The sequence below is a fragment of the Anser cygnoides genome, chromosome 2 (assembly GCF_040182565.1).
Source record: "Anser cygnoides isolate HZ-2024a breed goose chromosome 2, Taihu_goose_T2T_genome, whole genome shotgun sequence".
Lineage (NCBI taxonomy): Eukaryota > Metazoa > Chordata > Aves > Anseriformes > Anatidae > Anser > Anser cygnoides.
Genome location: NC_089874.1, coordinates 5,652,588 through 5,676,011, shown reverse-complemented (window position 1 = coordinate 5,676,011; position 23,424 = coordinate 5,652,588). Strand labels below are relative to the sequence as shown.

Genomic DNA, 23,424 nt, shown 5'->3' with positions numbered 1-23,424 from the left:
TTTAGAGGAAAGGGCCGCCCACAGCTGTGACACACACCATGGGCTGCTTCCAACAAACTTAAGCAGCATTTCACATGCATTTATCTCCTGCGGGCTGCGAGACAGGTAAGGAGTGGAACTTAAATACCAAATACAGCAGCCCAGGACCAGCAGCGGACACCATTTGACCACCTCTCCTTATTCTCTGCTTCCAGTCTCACCGGCGAGCGAGAACCACAAGCAGCTTTATTGCACCTTCCTTCCAGCTGAACCTCCTAGGTGTTCTAGGAAAGATCTGCGAACATTTAAAAACGTACAGGAGGACAAAAATAAAGCCAAGCATTAAAATAAAACTCTGACAAGTATCACGTAACTGGTAGCTGGGCTAGAAACATTCTCTGAAGTGCCTTTTACTCCTGCCAGTCTGTGTCCTTGACAGCAGTTAGCACTTCTCTTGGAAGACCTGAACGCCCTCGGCTTGCTTTGCTCACAGCACAAGGAAATTGCTCCCTCCTACGCTTCCATGCCCGTAGCAGCGAGAGATGAATGCATGGCAGTAAGGGAGACATCGCGCAGTGGTTTCAAAGGTCCCCCCTGACCACCCACGCTGCTTGCGTGCACGCCGAGATATGAGGACCGAGATCAATGCCTTTAATGAGCCAAGCCATCCTATCAGGCTTAATTTTACTTAATCACCTTCAGCAAGGCAGCCCCACAAGCCGGGAGGTGCTCCAGCCACACTCCCGTGCCGCCAGACACCTGCTGCTACGCAAGCGTACGGGAAGCCGAAGGCCACTGACCCATTTGGGCAGTGACAGAGCAGCTTACAGCGAATTCCCTATAACTGCTCCTCGTCCACCCCAAGAAATGGGAGCACCAGCTGCTAAGGGGCATGGGCACGAGGAGTGGTAGAAGGAAGAAATCATCCCTACCGATGCCAGAAGTGCCTGCAGCCCTACCTGCTCCCCCACAAGCATCGCAGCACTGCTTCCCCTTCTTCGCTAGGTAAACTCTGGGAATACGTAAATTTGTTTCAACAGGAAAGTCTACGGGTCTGAAGCACTGCAGGGGAAAAAAAAAATAAGCGTTTTAAGTGCAATTTTCCCTTTTCTGTGCCACGGGCTGATGGCTGGGCGGTGCTGTAACACCAGAGCATTGATTTAGTGCCTGGGGGACAGAGAAAAGTTTCCCGTAAGCTGACTGCTGTGCTCGGATACCCCGAGCGCACCAGAAGGATAATGGATCTAATGAAAGCCCAAATTCGTGCTTTTAACAGTGGTAGGGGAGAAGAGAAAGCAAGTGGAGAGCATAAACATGCTCTAGTACGGACTCAGCTATCTCTCTTTGCACTCACCTCTCAAAAACACTGTTCTCTGCAAGGACTTACATTTATGGGTTTGGGATTAAAAATAATCTTGCAATGACGAGTGGTTGCTCAAAAAAAAGGTAATTAAACAGATCTGGGAAACTGCCACGAAGGGAGACGACGAGACGGAAAGCCTTGAGAATATTTACTCTGAAGAAGCAGCGGATGCGGAGGCAAGATTAAAGAAAATCGAGAAGGTAACACAGAGGAGGGAGATGAGGAGTTCCCATCCTTTTGGCTCTCACACTGAGAAACGCCATCCAACAAACTGACAAGTTCAGAGTAAACCAAGGGAAAGCATTTTTTCCACGAAACACACCTACCTTGGTGACCCCAGGAAGCTACTGCAGCTCCACAACACCCTTCCCCCAGCCCTCCACGATTTAAGTCTCCATAACCGCCTTTTTAAGACATTTTCAAAAATAATTATGAGATCAGCTTAAAACTGGATAAATAAGAGCTCAACCGTTGCATCTCCGAACGAGAACTTGTTTGGGGAGAGATTTTCCCCAAATTGCCCAGAGCTTGATTCCTGCACCTTCCTCTGAAATATCAGGCAGTAAGCACTTACCATGTCTCTTAAATCAGGTGTGACTTTGTTGGGGTACGCGGAAAAAGAGAGCCACTCGTATCTGAGTGAAAACAAAAGCCCCACCCTCCTAAAGGCGGCTGTATGACAGCATAAAATCTCCGGTGTTCTTCGACCTGAAACACGACATCGGAGGAGGGATCAGCTGGTTTTGGTCGAAGGGCTGTTTGCCACCAGGCTCTCTTCGCTTTTACACAGCCTCCTGCTTAATGGCTTGTTATTTTTATAGTTTTGTTGCCCAAGGTAGTCAGTTGGAGCCATGTAACCGTGTGTCGCTGGCTATAAGAAGCCACTAGGCAAGTCATCAAGTCTCTTTACTGACAGCAGGTAGAGGAAGACCTCAAAATCCTGCCTTCACCCCAGGCATTGACAAACATGATGGCAAAATGCAAGCGTCCACCTTCACAAGAGACCTACAAACAAGCCTGCAGAAGGAGCCACGCTATCTGGTCCCCAAATTGGAAACTGGGACCTGGTAAGAGCCATTCACCGCAGTCCTGCCCCTAACAAGAAAAATCACGGTGAGGAAGGGGTCAGCTAGAGATTGAAAATATTCAATTAGACGCAGTTATCTAAAATGACATGACAAGTCTTTGTAGCATCGCTTTCCGAACCTAACCCTTGTAGCTGGAATCGGCAATTAGTCAAACGCCGACGATATCAATTAAATCTCCACCTCCCGACGACACAGTTGGGTTTACCACTGAGGTAAGTAACCAACCCAGCACGGACGAGCCACAGAAAAGACCCGAAAAGAGCACCAAGGGATGGTGTCGGGACAGAAAGACCGACTGGGAAAAGGGAAGGGAGCCGTAACTCCTGCGCTAGCAAGAGCAATAAGAGGATGTGAATGCAGCTCATCTGAAGAGTCCTACACACGGCTCTTCACAGGCACACTAACGTGTGACAGATTGAATGGAGCCTTTCCTCTCTACAAGAGTATTTGCTGATACCTATAATGATAAAAACAGCATTAGTCACCACATGGAAACCGGAGCCGTGCTTTAAGTGACTTGCTGAGAATTAGAGATGAGTAGAGCTGGCTCTCTCCGTTCTGCTTTCTCATTGCCATCACCACAACCAGCACCTGGGTTAACGCAACAGGAACTGCCAGGATGCAAGCGGAAAGAAAGAAAGGTTTAAAAAATATCCTAGAGAGTTGCTTTAAAAGGAGAGGTGATACAAGACCTCTCCCTGCCTCTCCTTAGACCCTGCCCATCAATATTTACAGTGGAAAGTTTTGTTCCAGACGCCTCTCTCAGCTTCGGGGGGACACCTCATGTTCACAGGAATGCCTCTGTGCCTGGCTTCAACCCAGGGGCCTTCCACATGCAGGGTGAACATGGCAGCTGCTGCTCCCACACACAGCAAAGCAGAAAACAAATCCCATCAACGTGCGAGCCAGATAACAAAAAGCCAATTTTAGTTACCATGGCTACCTGCCCGAAGCTGTTTTCCATTGAGAAAATCTTAAGAAGCGCGCATCAGAGGAAAATCACAGAGCTACAGCTCCAGAGGAGCCCACCTCCTGTCCCGAACTCGGAATGAGTGAGGGTTCCCACACAGCAGCCTGCAGCACATCAGAGCGATCCCTTAGCTGGCATCAGTTCCATACACAGATTAAGAGCAAGAGCTGCTTTACTCAGCTTCTCTCTCTACAGGTGAAGGATAAAACACAGAGAACTGAAGGAATGGGGGAGAAAGCAAAACCACTCCCCTAAATCCTGATGTTTCTGGAGGCACATAGCTTTTGATCCCCCTCAAACCGCAGAGCTCTCGTACAGGCAGCTGAGCTTAACCCTTGCACATCAACTCCACTCGAAACAAAGGGATTATACAGAGTGCTTGGCTCTAAACAATAGCCTGAAGTTCTCCAACAACTGATCTTTTTAGCATTTTCTTCAACGCCGTGTCCCACAGCCAGCAACTGAACTGCCTCTGGTGAAACCAGCCGGGTCCTCTCACCGCACCGCAAGGAAGGGTGTTTAACAGCGCTCAGCGAACAGAGCTAACTGAAATAAAACTCGTCGGGCCATCGTGGTTGCATACCAGGAGCTCGTCCATGCTCGTCTGACACTTCTCAAGATTGATCCGTTTAATCGCGACCTTCTCCTTCTTCGGAGCACAGAAGGCTGCCTGCACCACCGCAGTCGCTCCGCTCCCTGTAGGCACAAAACCAAAAAGAGAGAGGGTTAACATCACCTTGCGGGGCTTCTGAACAAAGGAAGGGAAGTCAGACAACCAAATTTACAAGTGCCAGTCGCTAAAGACAGCAGCCAGGTGAAAACCAGGTGAAGCCCACCCCTAAAAACCGACCCCTTCAGGTCCATGCAGCTCAACAAGCCGTAGCAAAAAGCTACAACCAAAACAAGTGGACCTTCCCGAGGGGTCATACAGCTCTGCAGACGATAAAACAAGCCTGCAGCTTGCTCGTAACAAAGGACTGATTCTTCCAGCGTGCTTTTAAAAGAAAGGCCACCGAGGTCACACAGACTTTTAACCTGATGCATTTGCCCAAAGTGTCGAAACCAGCCGCAGCCTTTGCTGCCAGCGCTAATGAGATTTTTCGAATGGTTTTGTGTCCTAATTGCTCCTTTCGTCTCCCCTCCTTGTATGCAAAGGCACGAGGTAAGCTTCGTTCGAGCCCGTCGGGCTCCAGCTCTCACGTGGCAGCGCAACGCCTCGCTTCTCTGGATGCGGTTTTCAAACCGGGAGAAGCAGGCAAAGCAGCTCTGCGGTTGAACCGCTCGGCAAGATCCCATCCTTCGGGATCAGACAGCACCCAACAGCGAGCCTTGCGACGCCGAGCTGCTTTTGGACCTGCCTCTCCTGGCCTCCAGAAATAGCTGCAGCATTTGCATCTTTTCCATGGGACGCCTGGTTGCTTTCCCCTGCCGGCGGTTCCTCACATTCGCACGCTTCACTGGAAAAGAACTAATTCCAAAGAACGAGAGAGAGAGGAAGCTGTTGAGCTTTCTCCCCTCCACCCGCCTATTGCCAGGATTTTAAGGACGTGGCATTAAAAGAAAACAAGATGTTCATTACCCCAGGTATAACTCTCAGACCCGTTTGGGTTGATGAGGGAGATGAGTAGACTTATTCTGCATCTTGGCATAAACCGCCCCATTTAGTAGCTTCTCCCACTCTTAGCACTACAAAACCTACCTCCTGATTCTGCAGTACGGGCCAAGCACAACGTTTTTGCAAAGAATCTTTTTCCTACGTGCAGATAAACCGGGGCTAAAAGCTGGCAACCCCCAAACGAAAGCCCCTGAAGCTGCCTGCAGCAACTCCCGGTCGCCTTCGGGCAGAATTTGCACCAAAACCCACCAAATCCGAGTGCCAGGCTGGGGAAAGAACCCGAAATCCAGCCCTAAAACATCAAGAAAAACTGCTCCGTCCAAAATCACGGCGGAATAAACGACAAAGCTCCGAGAAATTCCCGCTCCCTGGGAGTCCTGGGCGGCACCGACCTCTCCAGCCGGCGCCCGCTTCTGCCAATTCGCTGCTGCTTTGGGGGGAAAGAAGTGAAAACGCACGGCAAAGCGACTCAAGACGAGGGCAGCAGAGCACGGAGAAGCGGTGACAAAAGGCAGGGGAAGCCTCCCTGCAGCAAGAGCCTTTTGGAAGGGCGAACAAAACCGAGCACGTGAGCGTCGTTCCTCTGGGAAGAGCCGGAGCCCAGGAGACGCGCTGCAGCAGACGCGGCCGGTGTGGTGCCACCAGTGCCACCAAAATCTCCGACGAGAGGAGCTCAAGTCCAGGGCTTCACAGAAATGACTGCACAAAGAGAGGCTTTGCTTTTTAGTATTGTCATTATCTAAGATGCTGCTCCCAGAAACAACAGACGCAGAATAATTAGGAGCAGGGCCGTGCATGCTACAGCTCCGTCCTGCTCCCCGAGGACAGGACTTGAGGGCAAAACCCACCTTGCTCCTCGGGCAATGCCCCAGCCCCCAGGGACTCGCTCTGGTCGCGGGTGGGGTGGGGACATTACTTGAACGGTAATGAAATCCCAAAGGAAATCCTTCCGGGCACATGGCGGGGAAGGTTCCCAGCTCGAGGCTCCTCCCGTTTAATTCCCCGCAGCTCCCGCTCCTCCGGCAGCTCCCTCCGGGTCGATCGCCACCTGCTCTCCCCGCTCCCCCCCCCCTTCTCCAGCTCATTCGTCATTTCTTTCAGCTCCTCTCCAGCACTTAATTAGAGAGAAACAACGAGATCTCCAAAGCCTATCGAGCACGGATTAAGGCAGGCTGCAGCACGGTGCGCCACGAGCAAGCTGCTCTTCGGGAGCCGCCACCGCGGCGTGCCGGGAGGGGGGGGGGGGACCGCACAAAGAGGGGAAGCGTGGAAACCCCGAAGGGCACAGAAAGCGGCAACGGGGCCACCGAAGGATTTGCAGCCGCCAAATGATTTGCAGCCGCGTAATTTGTGTAGGAAATGAATCAGAGGGAGAAGGAAGCGAAGCTGCAGCGAGGATGCCAAGCAGTGAAGAGAAGCAGGGATGCGGAGGATGCCAACGGAGAGGAGGAAGAAGATGCACGGCGAGGAAGTCTCTGCGAGTTTCGGAGCAGGTAACAGACACGTGGGGGAAGGAGGGAGGAGAAGTGATTCCCCGCCTGCTGGGAGCTGTCCCGGACACGAAACCCTACAAAGGCGTTGCTATAGGGTGGCACAGCCCGGGCGAAGCAGCCCTCCCCGCAGATGCTGCCTGAAAGGCGCGAGGTCGCTTCGGTGGTGGCCGGGGGGAAGGAGAGGAAGGGAAGAGACCCCGAGGGGTGTTGGGGTTTGTTTAATGCCCCCCGCTTTGGCCCCCGTAGACTCTCAGCTCCGGTCCCAAGCCCTGGGATAGCAGCTGCCAAATTCTTCCCTAAGAGGGTCACGACCTGCTTTAGGAAGCGCTGCTAGGGAGGAAGGCGTGCCCTTTTCCAACCCTTTTCGCGTTTCTGGGATTAAATGGCGCTTTCTGAACTAAATCCAACTCCTGACGTAATGAAAACAACCCAAACCTCCCAAGGACGGTCACTGAAGCCCCGTTTCCCTGGGCCATACGCATCTCTGGGCCTGTTCTCGAGCGACCAGCAGAGCTCCAGCCCGAATTCTCCTTTAGGACTGCTCAAATCCACCTCTGGCCTTCGAGGTTATAGCGACCAAAATCCCTTTTCTCATCTGCAGCCACCCTCCCCGTACCCCAACTCGCACGCAGCGCTCAGCCTACGGGAGGATTACGGGGTGATTTCGGTCGGAAGGCACCCCGCAGGCCCCCAGCCCACTCCCCTGCTGGCAGCAGGGCCGTACGAAGTTAAATCAGGTCCCCCAGCATGAAATTCGGTCTGATTTTTAATCAGACACCCCACAACCTCTCTGGCTGTCCCTGTGTTTGACCACCCACACTGTAAAGCTTGTTTTTTTGGTTTTTTTTTTTTTCCCCTGCTCTCTAAAAGACTTTGCAGGGTCGCGACGTGCACCTGTGGCCTCCTGCGCTTTCCCTGCGCACCTCTAAAGGGGTTTGCACCTTCTCAACTCCCCGGCGGACAGCAGAGGACAAGGACATCCCTCCTTCGCCTTCCCCCTGGGGCTGAAGGAAGCCAGCTCCCCCAGCCAGCCCCTCCATCACGTTCCCGAGCCTCCCGCAGCACGAGAGCAGGCTCGGGCTGAGAACGCCTCTGCGCAACCCTGCCCTCTTCTCCCACCTCCCCCCCCGGCACGAGCCCCAGCTCTATTTTTAAGCGAGGGGCTGGAATCCATCCTCTGCTATCGGCAACAAAAGCTGCCCGTGACGCGGGCACGGCTTGATTGTGGCCCTGGGTTTTCCTCTCGCGAACGACGTGCACAGAAAGCTCTTCGCCACGCCGGTGCTCGGGGCCAGGCAACAGCTGCCGGGCTCCAGGTATCCAGTTTCAGGGGAAAAAAATAATAAAAATTCAGATTCAAGCCCCGTGGGCTCTGGCACAAGCTCTCAAAGGGTTTCCCTTACACCCTGCTGGTTACTCCGAAGAAATACGCTTGTGATTTTTTAAAAAAATAAAGGGTTTTTGCACGAGATGCATCGCCAAGAGCCCAGCAGCAACCGCCAGGCACCACAGCTCGGATGGAGGCTTCCGGGAGAGGCAATCCTTAACCTGCGGCAGAAAACCAGAAGCTAGACGCAGAGAGGGAGCCCCAAACGCACCCTCCTTACGCTCCTTCCCTCCACGCTTCCTTCACCAGGCCGAGAGCGTGCCTCACCTCGACGGGACGTGCTGCTCGAGACGCCAGTTCCCCGCGCGGCAGCGGCTGGGAGCCCACTTTTAAGAAGAAAGAGCAAGGAGAAGATCGCCGGAGTGCTTCCGCGCGCATTGGGCTCGGAGCATTGAATCCTACGGCATGGAAATCACCGCTGCTTGTGTCTCCTTGCTCCTGAAACGCCTCCAGCACGGCCGGCGTGCATCTATCCCCTTTTCTTTCCGTTCATAAAAGCAGATGAGGAACAGGACCAGCCACGTCCGTGACGGCTTCTAGAAAGGAAGCTTGCACGGGAGGTGCTGGAAGATCGAGAGGAAACAGTGTGAGGATTTCGGCTTTTGGTTATTCTTTAGAGCTAACAGAACGCGGATCCTGGGCAAGCGGCTGCGCTGGGCGGGCAGCACGACCCCGCCGAATCAACAGGGTGACACGACACGAGCTGAGAGCATCTCTCCTGGCCATCGGGTCCCCCAAATACCCCGGGGTCTTGGACGAGCCGTTTCTCCTTGCCGTTTCTCAGCACGGCTCTCCTTCTCACAGATTTTCCTTTCTCCCCAGAATCGTGAAGGAAATGCTCAGCTTTTGCCAACGTCTGGAGGGGGACGAGAATCAAAGCGCAGTTGTACACGCTGGCCTTGGAGACGTCGTGGTCCTGGGGTCCTTTTCTTCCCCAGGGTCCTGCCCTAAGTAGTTTAAGAGGTCAACGTTTGGCTTTTAAGCTCTCAGCCACCAAAACGTAGACCCGGGGAAGCGAACTACGCACTTCATGCCTCCTGATCAGCCTCGGAAGCAGCGAGAAGACGGCGGTTTGCTTCGCTCCACGTCTTCGTGTGGGATCGGAGATCTGTAACAGGAACACCTGGGGAACCCCTCACACCGAGGTCTCCAGGTCTGACATCAGGGGTCCTCGCTCCAGACGACACAGACAGGACGCCCAAAGCCTCAGATGATTTATGAGAGCATTCACAGCTGCCAACGCCGGCCCAGGAGCTGCAACCGCATCTCTGGATGTTCCCTCACGCCGAGTAGCCGGAGGAGCTCTGCTCTGTGGTTGCTCGCTCCAAGGACAATACGGGAACGAAACAAAGGCTGCAGGACTGAGAACTGGGTTTCTTAAGCATTCTGCAGGAACACAGGGCAGACAGGGATCTGATTAAACCAGAAATCAACCACCAGATCACAAACTCAGACTGATGGAGCGTTAGTGGGTCTGCTTCTTGGGAAGGCGAAGTTCTGTTTTCCCCACCTTCTCCAAGGTTTATGGTGCAAGAAGAGTCTTCTCTCGAGGAATGAGCTTCTGAAAACGAGCTAGCAAGAAAGCCTACGTTCAAACTTGCTGCCAGCTTGGCATGGGGTGGGAATGGTCCTTACTCCCCAGGCAGGACTTTTCGAAGAGACATCGGATGCCCTGGCACAAGCCCCAGGGCTCGGGAAAGGAGAAGTGAAGCGGCGTCGATGGGTCCCAAGTACGGCCACAGCTCTTCAAGCCACCTCCCCACTGCCCGACTCCTGCCGCAGAACGGATGATCTAATCCGCACGGACACTGCAAGCAGCATTAATACAACCAAGGGGAATTCATGATGGGACACAGACACATTCCCAGCACCGTCACGGAGGGGACAAAGAGCTGCGCCCGCCCGCACCGAGGAGAAAGCTCAGGCGGGGAAGTGCCCCCAGGAAGGTCACTGGGTGCCTGCAGAGCTGCTCAGAGCGACCCTGGGCGCCGCTGTTACACACCGATGGAAACCAGGAAGGGGAAATTCAGCTGGTTTTGTTCTGTGCCCGGTTGGAAAGCCCGTGGGGCCCTAAGGCAGCAATCCACGGCTAAGAGATGACCAAAAAAACCCTACAAAACCCCCACGGCAAGGGGAGCTCCTCTCCCACAGCCCCACAGCGCTCGCGCCCGCCGCCGGGAAGCTCCCCGCGCCGCAGCAGCACGGCCCCGCGTGGACTCGGTGCGCCCTCCTCCACCTCGGTCACGCTGCCTTCCGACTACCCCGGGGGGAAGAGGTCGAGCAGAGGGAAAGAAAGAGTTAATACAGAGAAAGGAGGAAACAAATCATCTGTCATAACAAAGAGCCACGAGGAAAATGCAAAGACAAAAGCGGATTTAACACAACGGTTGTGAGGGAGCCAATTTTAAGGTTTATGTTGGGGGGTGGAGGAAAAACAGCAAGCCCCAGTGACTATATATATACATTTATACGTATATATCCCAGCACATTATATAGAGTGAGGTACAGATACACCTTTACATCTTTATCTCACACTATACAGTAGGACACTTGCACTAAGTGTGTGCAGCAGCCCTGCAGGCAGGCGTAGCAGCCCAACTCTCACACTTACACGAGAGTTTCTCAGAAAAAAGCTCAAAAAGAACAACTCGACCCCACCTTAAAGATGTTACCCTTTGCATTTCCACGTCCTCAATGTCAAAACCCCCCCGTTACCCCCTACGGGATGGCACAGCTCGCGCCTCCAAGGCAGTACAGCCGCTGCTCCTTCGCTCCCCCCTGGAGCAGCTGATGGCTGTGACCATTTCGCTGGGTTCCCACACCGAGACACGACACAGACTGAAAGGGCAGGCGATGTGCTCAGGCACGGGATTAGGCACAAATGATCCCTCTATTTCCCACCAACGTGCCTGACAGCTACAGTCTAGACCTTCTAATGAAGGAACTGGCAGGAGGAACGGGACAAAGCCGGGTCACTGCTTGGGAAATGCTTGTTTCAGTTAGACTGCAGGTGCGTCTCGGCACCGACCTCCGGGCATTTTAGCCAGAGCCCACGCAGCCTGCAGTTCTCTGCAAGCTACAAGGCCATTTATTTCCAACTGCGTTCACGTACGAAGGATTTCCCTCCAAAACACAATTCCACGTTTCCCCAAAGCTCGAGAATCTCCCCTTCGTCGTTTCCCACCAGTACCTGCAGCAGCCAGCTCATCCTCCGGCGCTAATCCTGCACGTTCAAAGAAATTCACAAAACGAGAACCGCGTTTCCCAAACTCGCCTGTGACACACGAACCAGCCCAAATATTTGAACGGGGTGTAAACTTGCTGACAGGGAGTCACTCCCCGTCTCGAGAGCTCTGGCTGCTGACAGTGCCGCTGGGACACAGGCATTGTGCTCCGAGGGGTCGGAGCCTGGAGGCCTCCAGCGGTGTAACCCCGTAAAGATGGGGCTGCGGTGCCAGCGTTGTTTTAACGTGCTTCCCCCGACGGTCCCTCCGTCCAGAAACACCCGGCGCTGCTTGTCAGGCTTACTGCCCCGCTCTCGAGCTCAGGGGGACGAAGAGAAGCCTGTACCCGGTCCCTTGCGCCAAATCCAGCAGCATTTTTAGAGCCAGCAGCAACCGCCTGGCAACAGCCACGGCTTGGTGCATCTCCCTGCGACCCCAGGCTGTAAAGAAACGGGTCTGATTTATTTCTGAACCGCGGCAAGAACTGCCTGTGGTAACTGCGCAACTCCTTGCCGAGGTTCCTGCAGAAACGGAGGGAGTCTTGGGGACGTTTCTGCCCCACCTTGTTCTCTGGGAACTCTTTTGATTTCTAAGGCCCTGAGGACAGAAATCCATCGCCTGCGTTCCACCTTCGGGCAATCCTCACGGACTAAGGGTGCTTCCTCCAACGGGTGTAACATCATTTTGGGGCGAACAGCTGGCCTGGCTATATAACGCAGGGCACGACTGGATGGAGGGCGAGGAACAGGAGCGGCCACGTGAAGCCTGTCAGCCAGGCATCCAACAAAACCCTCACCCAGCCCCTCTGCTCCTCGCTGACCACACAAACACCCGCCGGACGCCACGAGGAGCCCGGGCCATTTGGGGAACCCCCCCTGGGCCCCCTTTCCCCAGGCCAGGAACCCCAGGAAGCCCCCCGGGGTCAGTCACCCAAGCCCTGCGCGACCCGCGGCGTTTACTTCAGACGCTATTCGCATGCCTAAATTAGATTTTTCGGTTTCGAACCAATTATATTTATTTGATCGGGCGCCAGCATCTCTGGCTAATTTAAAGGGCACCGCAGCCACGCGGCGTTAACGCCACGCGACGGAAAGCAGGGCTCAACCACCCCACTTCCAAACACAGCCATATTCCTGGAGCGGGTCGAGCCTTCCCTTTTAATCACTGTCAGTTGCCTTCACGGTGCGCCCAGCAATGTAAATACGGTGCTGGCTGTCAGCGGGTATTACCGAGGCTCGAAACGCAGCCCTGCCGCGGGAGCCAAGCTGGCGTTCTCCCCCTTCTTCCCTCCCAACCTCCATCTCTGAACTCTGTCTCCGCCGTTATTGTCGACTGCAGAGGATATTTTATTTGGCCTGGGTTCCGCTGAACAGAACAATCTGCCTGCACAGGGTGCAGACGTTTGATAGCACAGCGGCTATTTTAGGTAAATAAGCTTTTAAGTATCTGCTATGTCCTCTCTCGAAGGCTATTATCCTTTCTTTTCAGTGAATAGCTCGATCTAATGAGTCTGTTCTGCCTCTGTCAGTGCAGTCAGCAGCCAAGATGGGCCCGCTGGTCAGAAATGGCATTCTTTGACCACCAGGAGCAGGAATCTTGGGCTCTGGGCAAATACCTCAGGCTGCCAGCCCATCAGGCTCTCAGCTGCCCAAATAAAGACTCCCACCGATGAGTTGTTCCAGAGGAAAACAGTCCGTGCTCCAGCCGCCTTTTCCAGAGAAGCACAGTTTGCCGGGAGTCCACACCACGTATTTCTGAGCCGCTAACACCAAGGTAGGTGTTAGGCAGCACTTGGCATCCTCTGCGAGGGTTTTTTACTGCCGTGAAGGTACGGACGTGAAGGCCTCAGCTTTCAACGCGTGTGGTGCACTAACTCACGAGGTCAGAGACACAAAGAAGTCCACCTCCTAGGTCACTTCTTTGCGAAGTTCTTGCAGGTGAGGGCAAAGAAGATGCCAAGTTCCCAAAGGCCTCGCTTTCCACTGGCACGTCTTAAGGACTCGCAAACCAGAAGACGTTTGCAGCCGCCTGAAGGAGCCTGGCCGCAAAGCAAGCAGCAGGAGACAGACACGGAGCCGTAGAGCGGGCTACGAAGAGGCGGCTTTGTTCCTTCCCGCTGTCGCGGGGAATCCATTAAGCGGCTGCTTCACGCAGCAGCGACAGGGTCGCACGGAGATTCGAGCGGTTAATCGAACGTGCGCCCCTCATTCCCCCACGCCCCAGTTCAAACCCAAGCATTCATTAGTTTGCTACAGGGATTGCAGGATTCGGCGTCTGCAATAGCAGGGAACCGGGCGCCGTGACCCAGGGAGGCCTTTCGAGCCCTGTCTCGGCGACGCAAGCGACAGGCGCTTTCTGGTTTTGGTCTGAAAATTGACGTGATGAAATCCATCCCGGGGGGTTTCGCGGGAAAGGTGTTCACCCCGGGACGAGAAGCGCCCTCTTTAATTTACGAGGTTTCAGCCATCGGGACAGCCCAATGTCGTGCTGCCTGCCTCAAGCTGGAGACACCCAAAATGAGGGGTGCTGTTGTCTGCCCCACTCACCTCAACGGCTCCCAGCTGATTTTCTTAGGAAGAATATTCTGCAGGTGCTCTCATCAGCCATCGGCTTGCTCCCCCTCCTCAAACACCACCCTTTTCTACTACTCTCCGCACCGTTTTCACAATTCCCTCCTCGGAGAGCTGGAATTAACCCCGGATCCCAAGAAAATGGATTTATAACCCACCGAAGACCAAAAATGAGCCTTAAAAAAATGAGCCTTAAAAAAATAAAAATGAGCCTTAAACCTGACCTAGGACAAAAGGCAACCGAAAGCCTCCCACGCACACGCGGGCAGAGGCCACCACAGCTCCCCACGCTCACATCTCCCCAGCAGACTCCTCGGTGGGGGTCCCAAGGGCCAAGTGCCACCCCGCAGCGTTCATTCCCAGTCCCGGGATGAAAAGGGAAGGAGCAGAGCATCCTCCCACGCAGCTTTATTAATAGCGAGGTGCTAGCAGCAAAAAAAAGAGCAGAGCTGATGCTGAGATCGCCAATCAGGGCCACAAAGCAGCGCCAATTCTGGCAAAACCCGAGGAGAATGTACTACGATGCAAGAGGATCACTGAAGTGTTTCAGTTCCCACTTCTGTGTTTTTTGTTTTTTTTTTACAGCTGCTTGGACCTTTTCTCTCCAGGACGAATTTACACAGGCTCATTTCCTGCCCGAAGGAAATACTCGTTTGGGAGACTGCTATAAAGTCGGTGCAGCACAAAACGCAGAAGTTTCAGAAGTGAAATAATTTCCCCCTCCTCTTAAAAAGAAAAAAAACAAACAGTAGCTCTTGAGACATAACGGATGAAAATTGAAGGTTGGCAAGGAACTAAAACCTCCTTCACGGGAGCTTTTCTGTACTCCAGCAGAAAGGCAGTTTGATTTGACCAAGTCAGAAGGTGCTCAACGTGCTGTTTCACAAGCACGCAGCACAAAACTTTAATGGATACACGGAGGGAAGTTCCAGCTAATTTGATGATTTGGTGAAAAAAGTGAATCAGCGCTCTGGCTTTCCTCTGCATTTCACCCACAGATGGGATTTGCGAGGCTTTTACGGCTTGCCGAAGACAGCCGTCCCCTGCAGACTTCTGAGCGTGCAGAACTGAAGAGGTCTACAAAACCCTTGCAAGGCGAGTTAGAGCCTGGTTTGGTAGAGGTCGATGCACAACCAAGTTTATTTTCAGTGTGGAATTTCTCTTGCTTGCACATAAAAAAAAATGCTAAGCAAAAAAGTCTGCGTGCGGTGACTCACATCAGGAAACAATGATCTTCGAGAACCTTGGGGAGTGGTGAAAGAAACAGCTCGAAAAAAATGTTGCTGGATGTTGTAGCTATTGTGTACGGGGGGGGAAAAAAAATACAGGATCCTTCCAGTTTACGCTTCGGATCACCACAGATCCCCACCTGCTTGAATTATCTGGTTAGAAACAAGGGATACTCAGCCTGGGATGGCTGACCCAAGAACCCCATCAGCAGTGCTTGAAGGCAGAGGACGGACAGAGACATCCCAACAGAGCAAACCTGCAGCTGAGCGAACCCCACACCCGCGTCGGTCTCTTCGTCTGTGCGTGAGAAATGCTGAAACCACACCACTGACCGCGTCTGGTACCTGCAACCCTATGAACTCCAGCCATATTTATATTATTTGGCACGCTGATTTTACGTTACTCACATCAGACAGGTTTGATTTTGCTGTTTGGAAGGCTCCCTTCACCAGCATACACTTAACTTTTGCCTAGTAGGGGTGCCACAGCTCTCCCACTAAAGGGTGACCCCATAAAGACCCCGCAGCGCCCGGCTGGGACCCAGCCCTGCCTCCGGGACTTCCCGTGACTCCAGGCAAGATGCTCGGAGCTCCGTTTGCCAGAAACGTCCCATCTGCACTCCTCGAGGCGAAGTCCCGGGAAGCCAGGCTCCGTCGCCGCATCGCCGCTGGGCAGGGAGCGCAGGACGACAGGCGAAACTCGTCTGGAAAGCGCCAGGAGCCTGATATTTCGGGGATTTTGCAACACCGGATTCCAGGGCTCCGCAGCTATTCTTCTACACCCACAGAGCTCCCAAGTCTGTCTCTTCCTATTAAGAGAGTTCAATAACGCCCAGCTTACGAGCGCCCCGTCCGCATGTCCGCAGCTGAATTTACTGCCGTGGAGACTTACGACGGATAGCGTCCGTTTGAAGGGAAACCTTCCAAGATCATTTGACCAAAACGCAGTTGTTTTTTTTGTTTTGTTTTTTCTGTTTGTTTGTTTTTTTTAAGTAATTTGCTAACACAGTTAGCAACCAGCGCCGCTGCCCGTCATTTTAAAACGGCTCCAAGCTTCGGGTAAAAAGATCCCATCTCCAGCCACCGGCTTGGTGGGCAAGCTGCTAACGCCGCCAAACACAATAGCTGGGGCCGAGGTTAACCAGGGGAGAGCTGCTCCTCTCCGAGGGCGCAAGCGGCAGAAGGAAGAAGCCCCCAGGGCAGGGTTTTGTCGGCCTGGGCACCCCCCAGGTGTGCTCAGCACCCCAGCACAGCCAGGTTTGCCGTCTCTAACCGAGATATTCGGGTTAAAGCGAAGCTGTTTGAATGGTTTTTGAATGGTTTTCTCGAGGAGCTCGGGTGTCGAACGTCAGTCGGCGCTGGAAGCAGCTGCCGTACAGAAAGCAGCCCCGGGGAAGTGCGAACTGCTTCCACGTGTAACACCTCGTATGGGTTTTTTTTTTTTCCCCCCTCAATGCCCCAGAATAGCTGAGAGCAGCGGGATCTGTCTCTGCCCTCCCCTCCGCTCAGCAGGGACGGCTGCCACGCTGCTCCTCTAATAACCACGTACTCCTTCCAGGCAGCCTCCTGCACCGACGCTCGTCTTTTTTGTGGCCTCAATCCGCTTCCCCCCGGCGTTTTATCCTCCGGCGGATCCGGGGGCACGCAGCAGAGGCACCACGCGGGGGGTACGCGCGCAGCGAGGCGCCGCCTGCTTTTGCTTCCCAGGGGAATGACGCAGCTCGGCCCCGCCGGTATCAAAGGTCTTGAAGGAAAGAGAGGTGCCAAGGAGCGGAAGGGAAGGCAGCGGGGATGCAGGAGAAACCCGCCTGCTGCGTCACCCAGGAGCGAGCGGGGAGATGCATTTACCCATGCCCAAGGAGCTGAGGAACCCCAAATCATCTGCGTCGGTGCCCAAGCAGACCAAGCACCACGAGGGGCTGCTAGCAAGCCAGTTATTTATTCCCAAACAGAGCCGCGTCTGCCCAGGATTAATTTTATGCCAGCTTTACCATAATACAGAACGAGAAAAAGGCTTCTCCACCAGCTTTACGCTGAACAAGCTGACGGCTAGCACACGGAGCCAGCATTTCGGTGACTTCACCCACCTGAGCGCTGGGAACGTGCCGCAGGAACCCATTTGTCTGGCCGGGCTCAGGGGGAGGAGTGGGAATCCACGAGGAAACGCTAAGCCAAAACATATGGCACCAAGACCGAAGCCCGAACGCTTGATTTAGTTTTCAGGTAGTTGTATTTCACGGAGTGCACCGCAGTTTCTCGAACGGGCGTAAAACGCTTAGGCGTGGGGAACTGGCTGCTGCTAGCACGGAGGACCCGTGGGTAAATCAGCACCAGGCTTCAAAACAGGAACCTAAAAAGTTATCACTGGGCTAATATCTCCCGTTTCACCCCCGTCTGGCCATACAGGGGCTTCAGCTGTACCTGGGGAGTGCTTACAGGCTGCTCTGCCTTCGGAGGCTGCGCATTCAGTACAGGAGCTAGCTCCCGAGCACAGGGTGACCACGGATACGCTGATAAGCTTGCCGCTTCCCCAAATTTTAGCTCTCAAGTTCCTACATACCTGCAAAAGAGAACTGCTCCCACGCGGGCATACGTGCGCTCACGTGTACGGCTTGGGGAAATCACGGCTGGAAAACTAAGCGTTAGATTGCAGAAGAGCACCGCGTTCACGGACAAAACCCAACTCTCAACCACAGTCATTAAAAAAAGCTAATCGTTTAGTGAGTCTTCGCTTCCATTTTCAATGTCGGCTTGATTTCTGAGGGGAGAAGCAACTCCCACCACATCTGCTCGCCCAGCCTGTGTCGTCCTCACGACTGCGAAGGAATCTGTCGGGGGAGAAAGGGCACAGCAACGGAGCAAGGGAGAATTCCCAGCGCCCGTTTATCTCCTGCTTCTGGCGCAGCCTGTTCGCGGCAGAGAGGATGCTCCTAAATCAAGCGGCCCCAGCCAGCACGGCTCTCACCTTCCCGAAAAAAAGCAGCAAAACGAGAACGACCCAGTTCCAACCCGCTCCGGTACCGCTACCAGCGCTTCCAGCAGGAGCTGGGACGCGAGGGAACCACGTGCGCGCGTCCCGGAGCAGCACACATCTGCTTATTTATCTTTTTTTCTTTTTTCAGCCTTTGAAAAGAGGATTGCCGTCATTTGTATGCAGGTCACACTCGGAAGACCACCTTCACAACCACCCAGACGGGCTGCGTGTTTTTTTTTTTTTCCTTTCAAGAGGAAAACTCAGCCATCTCCAGGGGCGGCACTCATCTGCCAGCCACGCGTACGTCCCACGGAAACGCTCCACAACTTCTCCTCTCCACCCACCTCCCTTTCAGCCTTTTTGGAAGCCGAAGTCCGGCTCTGATCCTTCGTTCAGCGCAACGTAAGGGATCTAAGCCTCGGGAGGCGACTCAGCAGTAACTCCCCACCACTAACCAGGCATAATAAACGCAGGCGTTAATCCATACCTTTATAACGGCGTGAGTCACCTCCACTGCTGAGTAATAAGGTTTTTTTTCCCCCCTCTTGGTATTAGCCCGAACGAGGAGGGCAGTTTTACAGGAGAAGTTCTCTCCGCAGCTACAAAACATGCTCTTTTGTGCCCGCACTGGAACAGCGCGGAGCCCTCCACGCTAAGGGAAAGCCACGCGGTGCTACCTGCAGGCAAAGCCAGCCCAAATTAAGGAATTCGGCTGCACGTGGATCGCCTTTTTTCTGAGGTGGGAAAATGCCTGAGCCGGTAACCCACTGAACGGCGGGCTCTCAGCTTAAAGAGAGACATTTTTCATTGGGAAACAAGACAAATCCTTTAAAAGCACCAGTGCAAGGCTCATCCCTTCCCACACCGGGTCCTCTCTTTGTTCCCTGCCAAAAAGAGCTTTTACGGCTCTGCACGAGTCAAGAGAGCTCAGAAACCAACCCCGAGGCTTCCAGGAGACGCGGAGCGGCCCAGCTCGGTTAACGCGGTGACATTTTGTCCCACAAATCATATACGTGCTAGGAAACTTGCGTCACATCTCCATCCAGGCCGCTGGCAGGCACGCCGATGTTTGAAGAGAGTAAAAGGGGGGGGGGGGGGGGGAAGAGGGCGGGGATGGCGAAGTTAAAAAGAGAAACCATATGTTTGCAATCCACGCGGCACGGTGTGTGCTCCGGCGTGCCAACGCGAGCCTTCAATGAGCAGACAACATCCAGAAAGTCGCCTCGCGGGACAGGGGAAGGAGCGAAAGGCTGCTTGCCCGGCCGCCGCCCAAGTTCGGGGAGCGACCGCGGGGCTGCGACGGCTACGTCCTCCTCCTGAGGATTTGGGGCTGGGGGATGTGCGGTTTGGGGCTGTAGGATGCGCGTTTTGGGGCCGGATACGCATTTTCGGGCTGTAGGATGTGCTTCTCCTGCAGCAAGTTCTCCTAAGAGCAGAAGGACATTCGCACCCCCTTTGTTCCCATCCCGCTCCGCTCCCTGGCTACGGAGAGGCAGCCCGGCTCACCCAGCCTTGCACGCTGAACCCCAAATCCCCTCTTTGTGCTCCCAGAGCGCCCTTCGTGCGATTTGGATGCACCCTACACTCAGGGAACCGTCCCTTTCCCGGCGATCTCGGAGCCTGGTGGGGTATTGCCCCCCTCCTGCTGCTCCAAGAGGCTGAGCATCGTCATCCCCAGGGCGCGTTTGGTTTCCCAAAGGGCTGATCTCCCTCTACAGGGGGCCGAACCCTTCCCAAACCTCGCTGCTCCTCCGCCGAGCAAAGGGAGAGGACAAAGCCCGACCCCAGGGAGCAACAGGGATTTCCAGAAGGATTTCCCCCCCCCCCCCCCCCAATAGCTTTAGTTCCTTCCTACTTTTAAACAATGCCAAGAATTTAATCTCGTAAGGCAGCATTTTCCCCAAACTCTCCCACCCTCGCTGACAGAAAGCGAGGCTGCCCGTTAGGCAGGGATGCAAGGCCTGGGCACGACACCACCACGTCATTCATAAACTTCAAATAAAAGCAACTCGACAAAATCCTGCGCTAAAAATTAACCTCTTTCCTACAAGCCCTCGGCCGGGAGCCTGCCCTGCCACCTCCTGCTTTATTTCCTGCCCCGGGAGAGTGACAGGAGAGGCACCGACCTCACGCTCACCTGTGGCACCGCCTCGGCCGGGTCACATCCCGGCCCTAAAGCGGCTTATCCCTCAAACAAACCCCCTGAAAAGAAATGGTCGGGGCAGGCAATAAATCGGTACAGCTGGGGGGGGCCTCGGGTGAGCACGCAGTTTGATGTGAAAGGAGAGGGGAAAAAAAAAAAGAAAAAATCATTTAATGGAGAGCAAGGGCTGGGGCCTCGAGTCGAGAGGACAATGAATGAAAATCCACGGCGGCAGCAAAAAAGGCCGGGATAAGAGGCCGGACGGCGGCACCGCAAAAATCCTGCGTTCCCCCGATGGGACCGAAGCTCCGAAGAGGCCAGGGGCTGCGTGGGGAGGAGGCGCCCCCCCAAAACGAACGGGGCTGCTCGGGGAGAGACGTGGGGTTTCCTTCCAAGGCACCCTCAGGCCCGATGCGGGCAGGAGACGGAGGGGTGAGGGAGCACCCCCTCTGCACCACCCCCTAAAGAAGGGGGGCACGGGATGGTCTCGGTGCCCCCAAAGGGGGGCGGTGAGCCCCCAGGGGCACCCCTGACCCCCAACCCACCCCATATCTCTGCAGCCCCGCTGTGATGCACGAGGAGGGGGGGGTGCAGACCCCCCCCCAAACCCCTCCTCCCTTTGCAACGAGGGGAAGACCCCCCTACAAGACACCTCCCTCCCAGCAGGGGGATACCCTCAAAAAGAAAAAGGGGTTCCCAGACACCCCTCTAACACACATCCCGCAGAAATAGGGGAGGCAATCCCCCCTCGTCCTCCCCAAAACGGGGGGGGGGGGGCAGATCCCCCTCACCCTCCCCAAAAATTGGGGGAAGGGGGTAACTCCTCCTCACGCACACCCCCAAAATTAGAGAAAGGGCGCAGCTCCCCCCCTCACACCACCCCAAAAAATAGGGGAAGGGGGCGGCTCCCCCCTCACCTCCCCCAAAAATTAAGGGAAGGGGGCGGCTCCCCCTTATAACCCCCTCAGAAATAGGGGGGGGGCAGCTCCCCCCTCTCTCACACACCCCCCCCAAAAACTGGGGGCAGCTCCCCTCACCCCAAAACAGGGAGGCATCTCCCCCTCACAACCCCCCCCCCCAAAACATGGGGGGGCACCTTCCCACCCCTCTGCGTGGCCCTGAGAGAAAAGCACGACGCCCCCCACGCCCCACAGCGACACGCGGGGACCCCACAGCCCCCCCCCCCCCAGCCACGGGGGGGGCTCCCACCCCCCAAATTTCGTGGGTGCCCCCCCCAAATCCCTCGCGTCCCCCCCCCCTCCCGTCCCCCCCCCCCAATCCTCACCGATGACCTCCTGCAGCTCGTAGTCATCCTTGTTGATGGACCAGGGCAGCGCGCTGGGCTCCTCCGCCATGGCTGCGGCCCCCGAGGGCTGAGGGGACCCCTGAGGTACCGGGGGACCCCCTGAGGAGCGGGCGCGGCCCCGAGCCCGGCCCCGCCGCCGCCTCCCGTTACCGCCGGCCAAACTTTGCCTGCTCCCTCCACCTGCCCATGCCCAGAGCGCGCTGACGTCACCCGCCGCCACGTTCGCCCGCCGGAGCGGGGCGGCGCCGGCGCCATCTTGAGCGTGGCGCTTCCCCCCCCCCTTCCCCCTCCTTTCGGTTAATCCGGACTAAAAAAAAGGGAGCCGCCGCGGTTCGCTTCGCCGGTGTTATTTTCGGAGGTGGACGTCGCGCGGAAAGGCCTGGGGGAGAAAGGGGTAGTAAGGGGTGGTAAAGGCATGGAAAGGAAGGGTGGGGATGCCACACACAAGATGGCGGCCGCTCGCATCCTCCCCCCTCCCTCGGAGAATAAGCGGGAGGATCGCCGTGCTTAAACCGGACTTCAAGCAGCGATTGGCTGCTGGCCGCCGAACCCGCGGTTTCTATTGGCGGAGAGGGTTGTCAATCGTGTCTCGTCCTTCTGCAGGGTCCTTACGCCCGTAGGGCCTTCGGGTGCCTGAGGGCTGCCCTGAGGGGAGGCAGCCCTGGGCAGGCCTCAGGGTGGGCTCTGCGGTGGGTGCCGTGGATATCCCCTGTGTTTGGGTGTCAGAAACCCTCCTGGTAGGGGGGGCACACATTGCTTATCCACCTTCACACAATCCTAGAATCATTAAGGCAGGAAAAGCCCTCCAAGCTCGTCTGCTCCAACCATCCCCCTACCACCAGTGTCACCACTAAACCATGTCCCCAAGCACCGCGTCCAACCTCTCCTTGAACACCCCCAGGGACGGTGACGCCACCACCTCCCTGGGCAACCCGTCCCAATGCCTGACTGCTCTTTCTGAGAAGAAATGTCTCCTCATTTCCAACCTGAACCTCCCCTGGCGCAACTTGAGGCCATTCCCTCTAGTCCTGTCACTAGTTACCTGTGAGAAGAGGCCAACCCCCAGCTCCCCACACCTTCCTTTCAAGCAGTTGCAGAAAGCAATGAGGTCTCCCCTGAGCCTCCTCCAGACCAAACACCCCCAGCTCCCTCAGCCGCTCCTCACAGGACTTGTGTTCCAGGCCCTTCACCAGCTTCAAAGCCCTTCTCTGGACACACTCCAGGGCCTCGATGTCCTTCTGGTCTTGAGGGGCCCAAAACCAAACACAGGATACCAAATAAATGCCAATTTTTGGTGACCTGTGTGTGTTGTGTGTGAAAAGCGATGGCACTGCCCTGCCTGGGCTTGGTCTGGGAGCAGAGGGACATGTCAGCCCTGAGGCCCAGCTGGCTGCATGCAGCAGGCCCCACGGCATCGCCCACCTCCATTTCATCCCCACCCTGGCTTTGGGATCCACATTCCTCAATTAAAAATAGGCCCGGGGGTATGAAGGGGTCAGGAGGTCTGGTTTTCCCCTCCCCGCCTCCAAAGTCATGCAATTCTAAGGTTTCCCACTGCCAGGTGTTTCTGCAAGCTCCACTGAATTTCAATATTCGGTGATAAATCCAACACCCTTGCCTTGTAGTTGATGGCTCAAATGTCTGTAGCTGAAGCACTGGAGATCTGGATACATGAAGTGTTAAAAAAATAAAAATTAAAAGAATGAGGAATACGGGACTAACTGGTACCCACGTAGGCCGCTGTCTACATATTTAGGTTTAAAGTGTTTACAGTTTGGTGATTTATTCTTTACTGACATAAAACAGATAAAAAACTGCATCTCTTGCTATTGCCAGGCATAGTAATATTCATCAGGAGAATCTGGCAAGATTTGGGATTTCTGTGTCAGGTTTCATTGTTCTTCGCCAGTCACTGTTCTTATAGCTTGACAGGAGATGCTACTGTGAGGCAAAGAACATCAGTTACACATATTTTTAGCTTATTAGGACAAATTCCTGAGATGCCTCTGATGAACCAGGCTTTGTAGAGGGCCATAGCACCCTGCCAAATGCATGGTGTGACTCCAGTATTTTCACTTGTGCA

General features: G+C 54.9%; 1 protein-coding gene across 1 annotated transcript in view; it reads right to left on the bottom strand.

The window, feature by feature from the left end:
- OXSR1 (oxidative stress responsive kinase 1) overlaps positions 1 to 21,540 on the bottom strand; it is an 87,922-nt gene extending 66,382 nt beyond the window's left edge. The window contains exons 1-2 of the mRNA XM_048062313.2: positions 21,321 to 21,540; positions 3,984 to 4,096 (exon numbers count right to left, since the gene is read on the bottom strand). Of these exons, the coding sequence (XP_047918270.1) occupies positions 3,984 to 4,096; positions 21,321 to 21,390 (183 nt within the window). The 5' untranslated portion in view covers positions 21,391 to 21,540. The remainder of the gene's footprint in view (positions 1 to 3,983; positions 4,097 to 21,320) is intronic.
- Between the last annotated feature and the right edge of the window lie 1,884 nt (positions 21,541 to 23,424).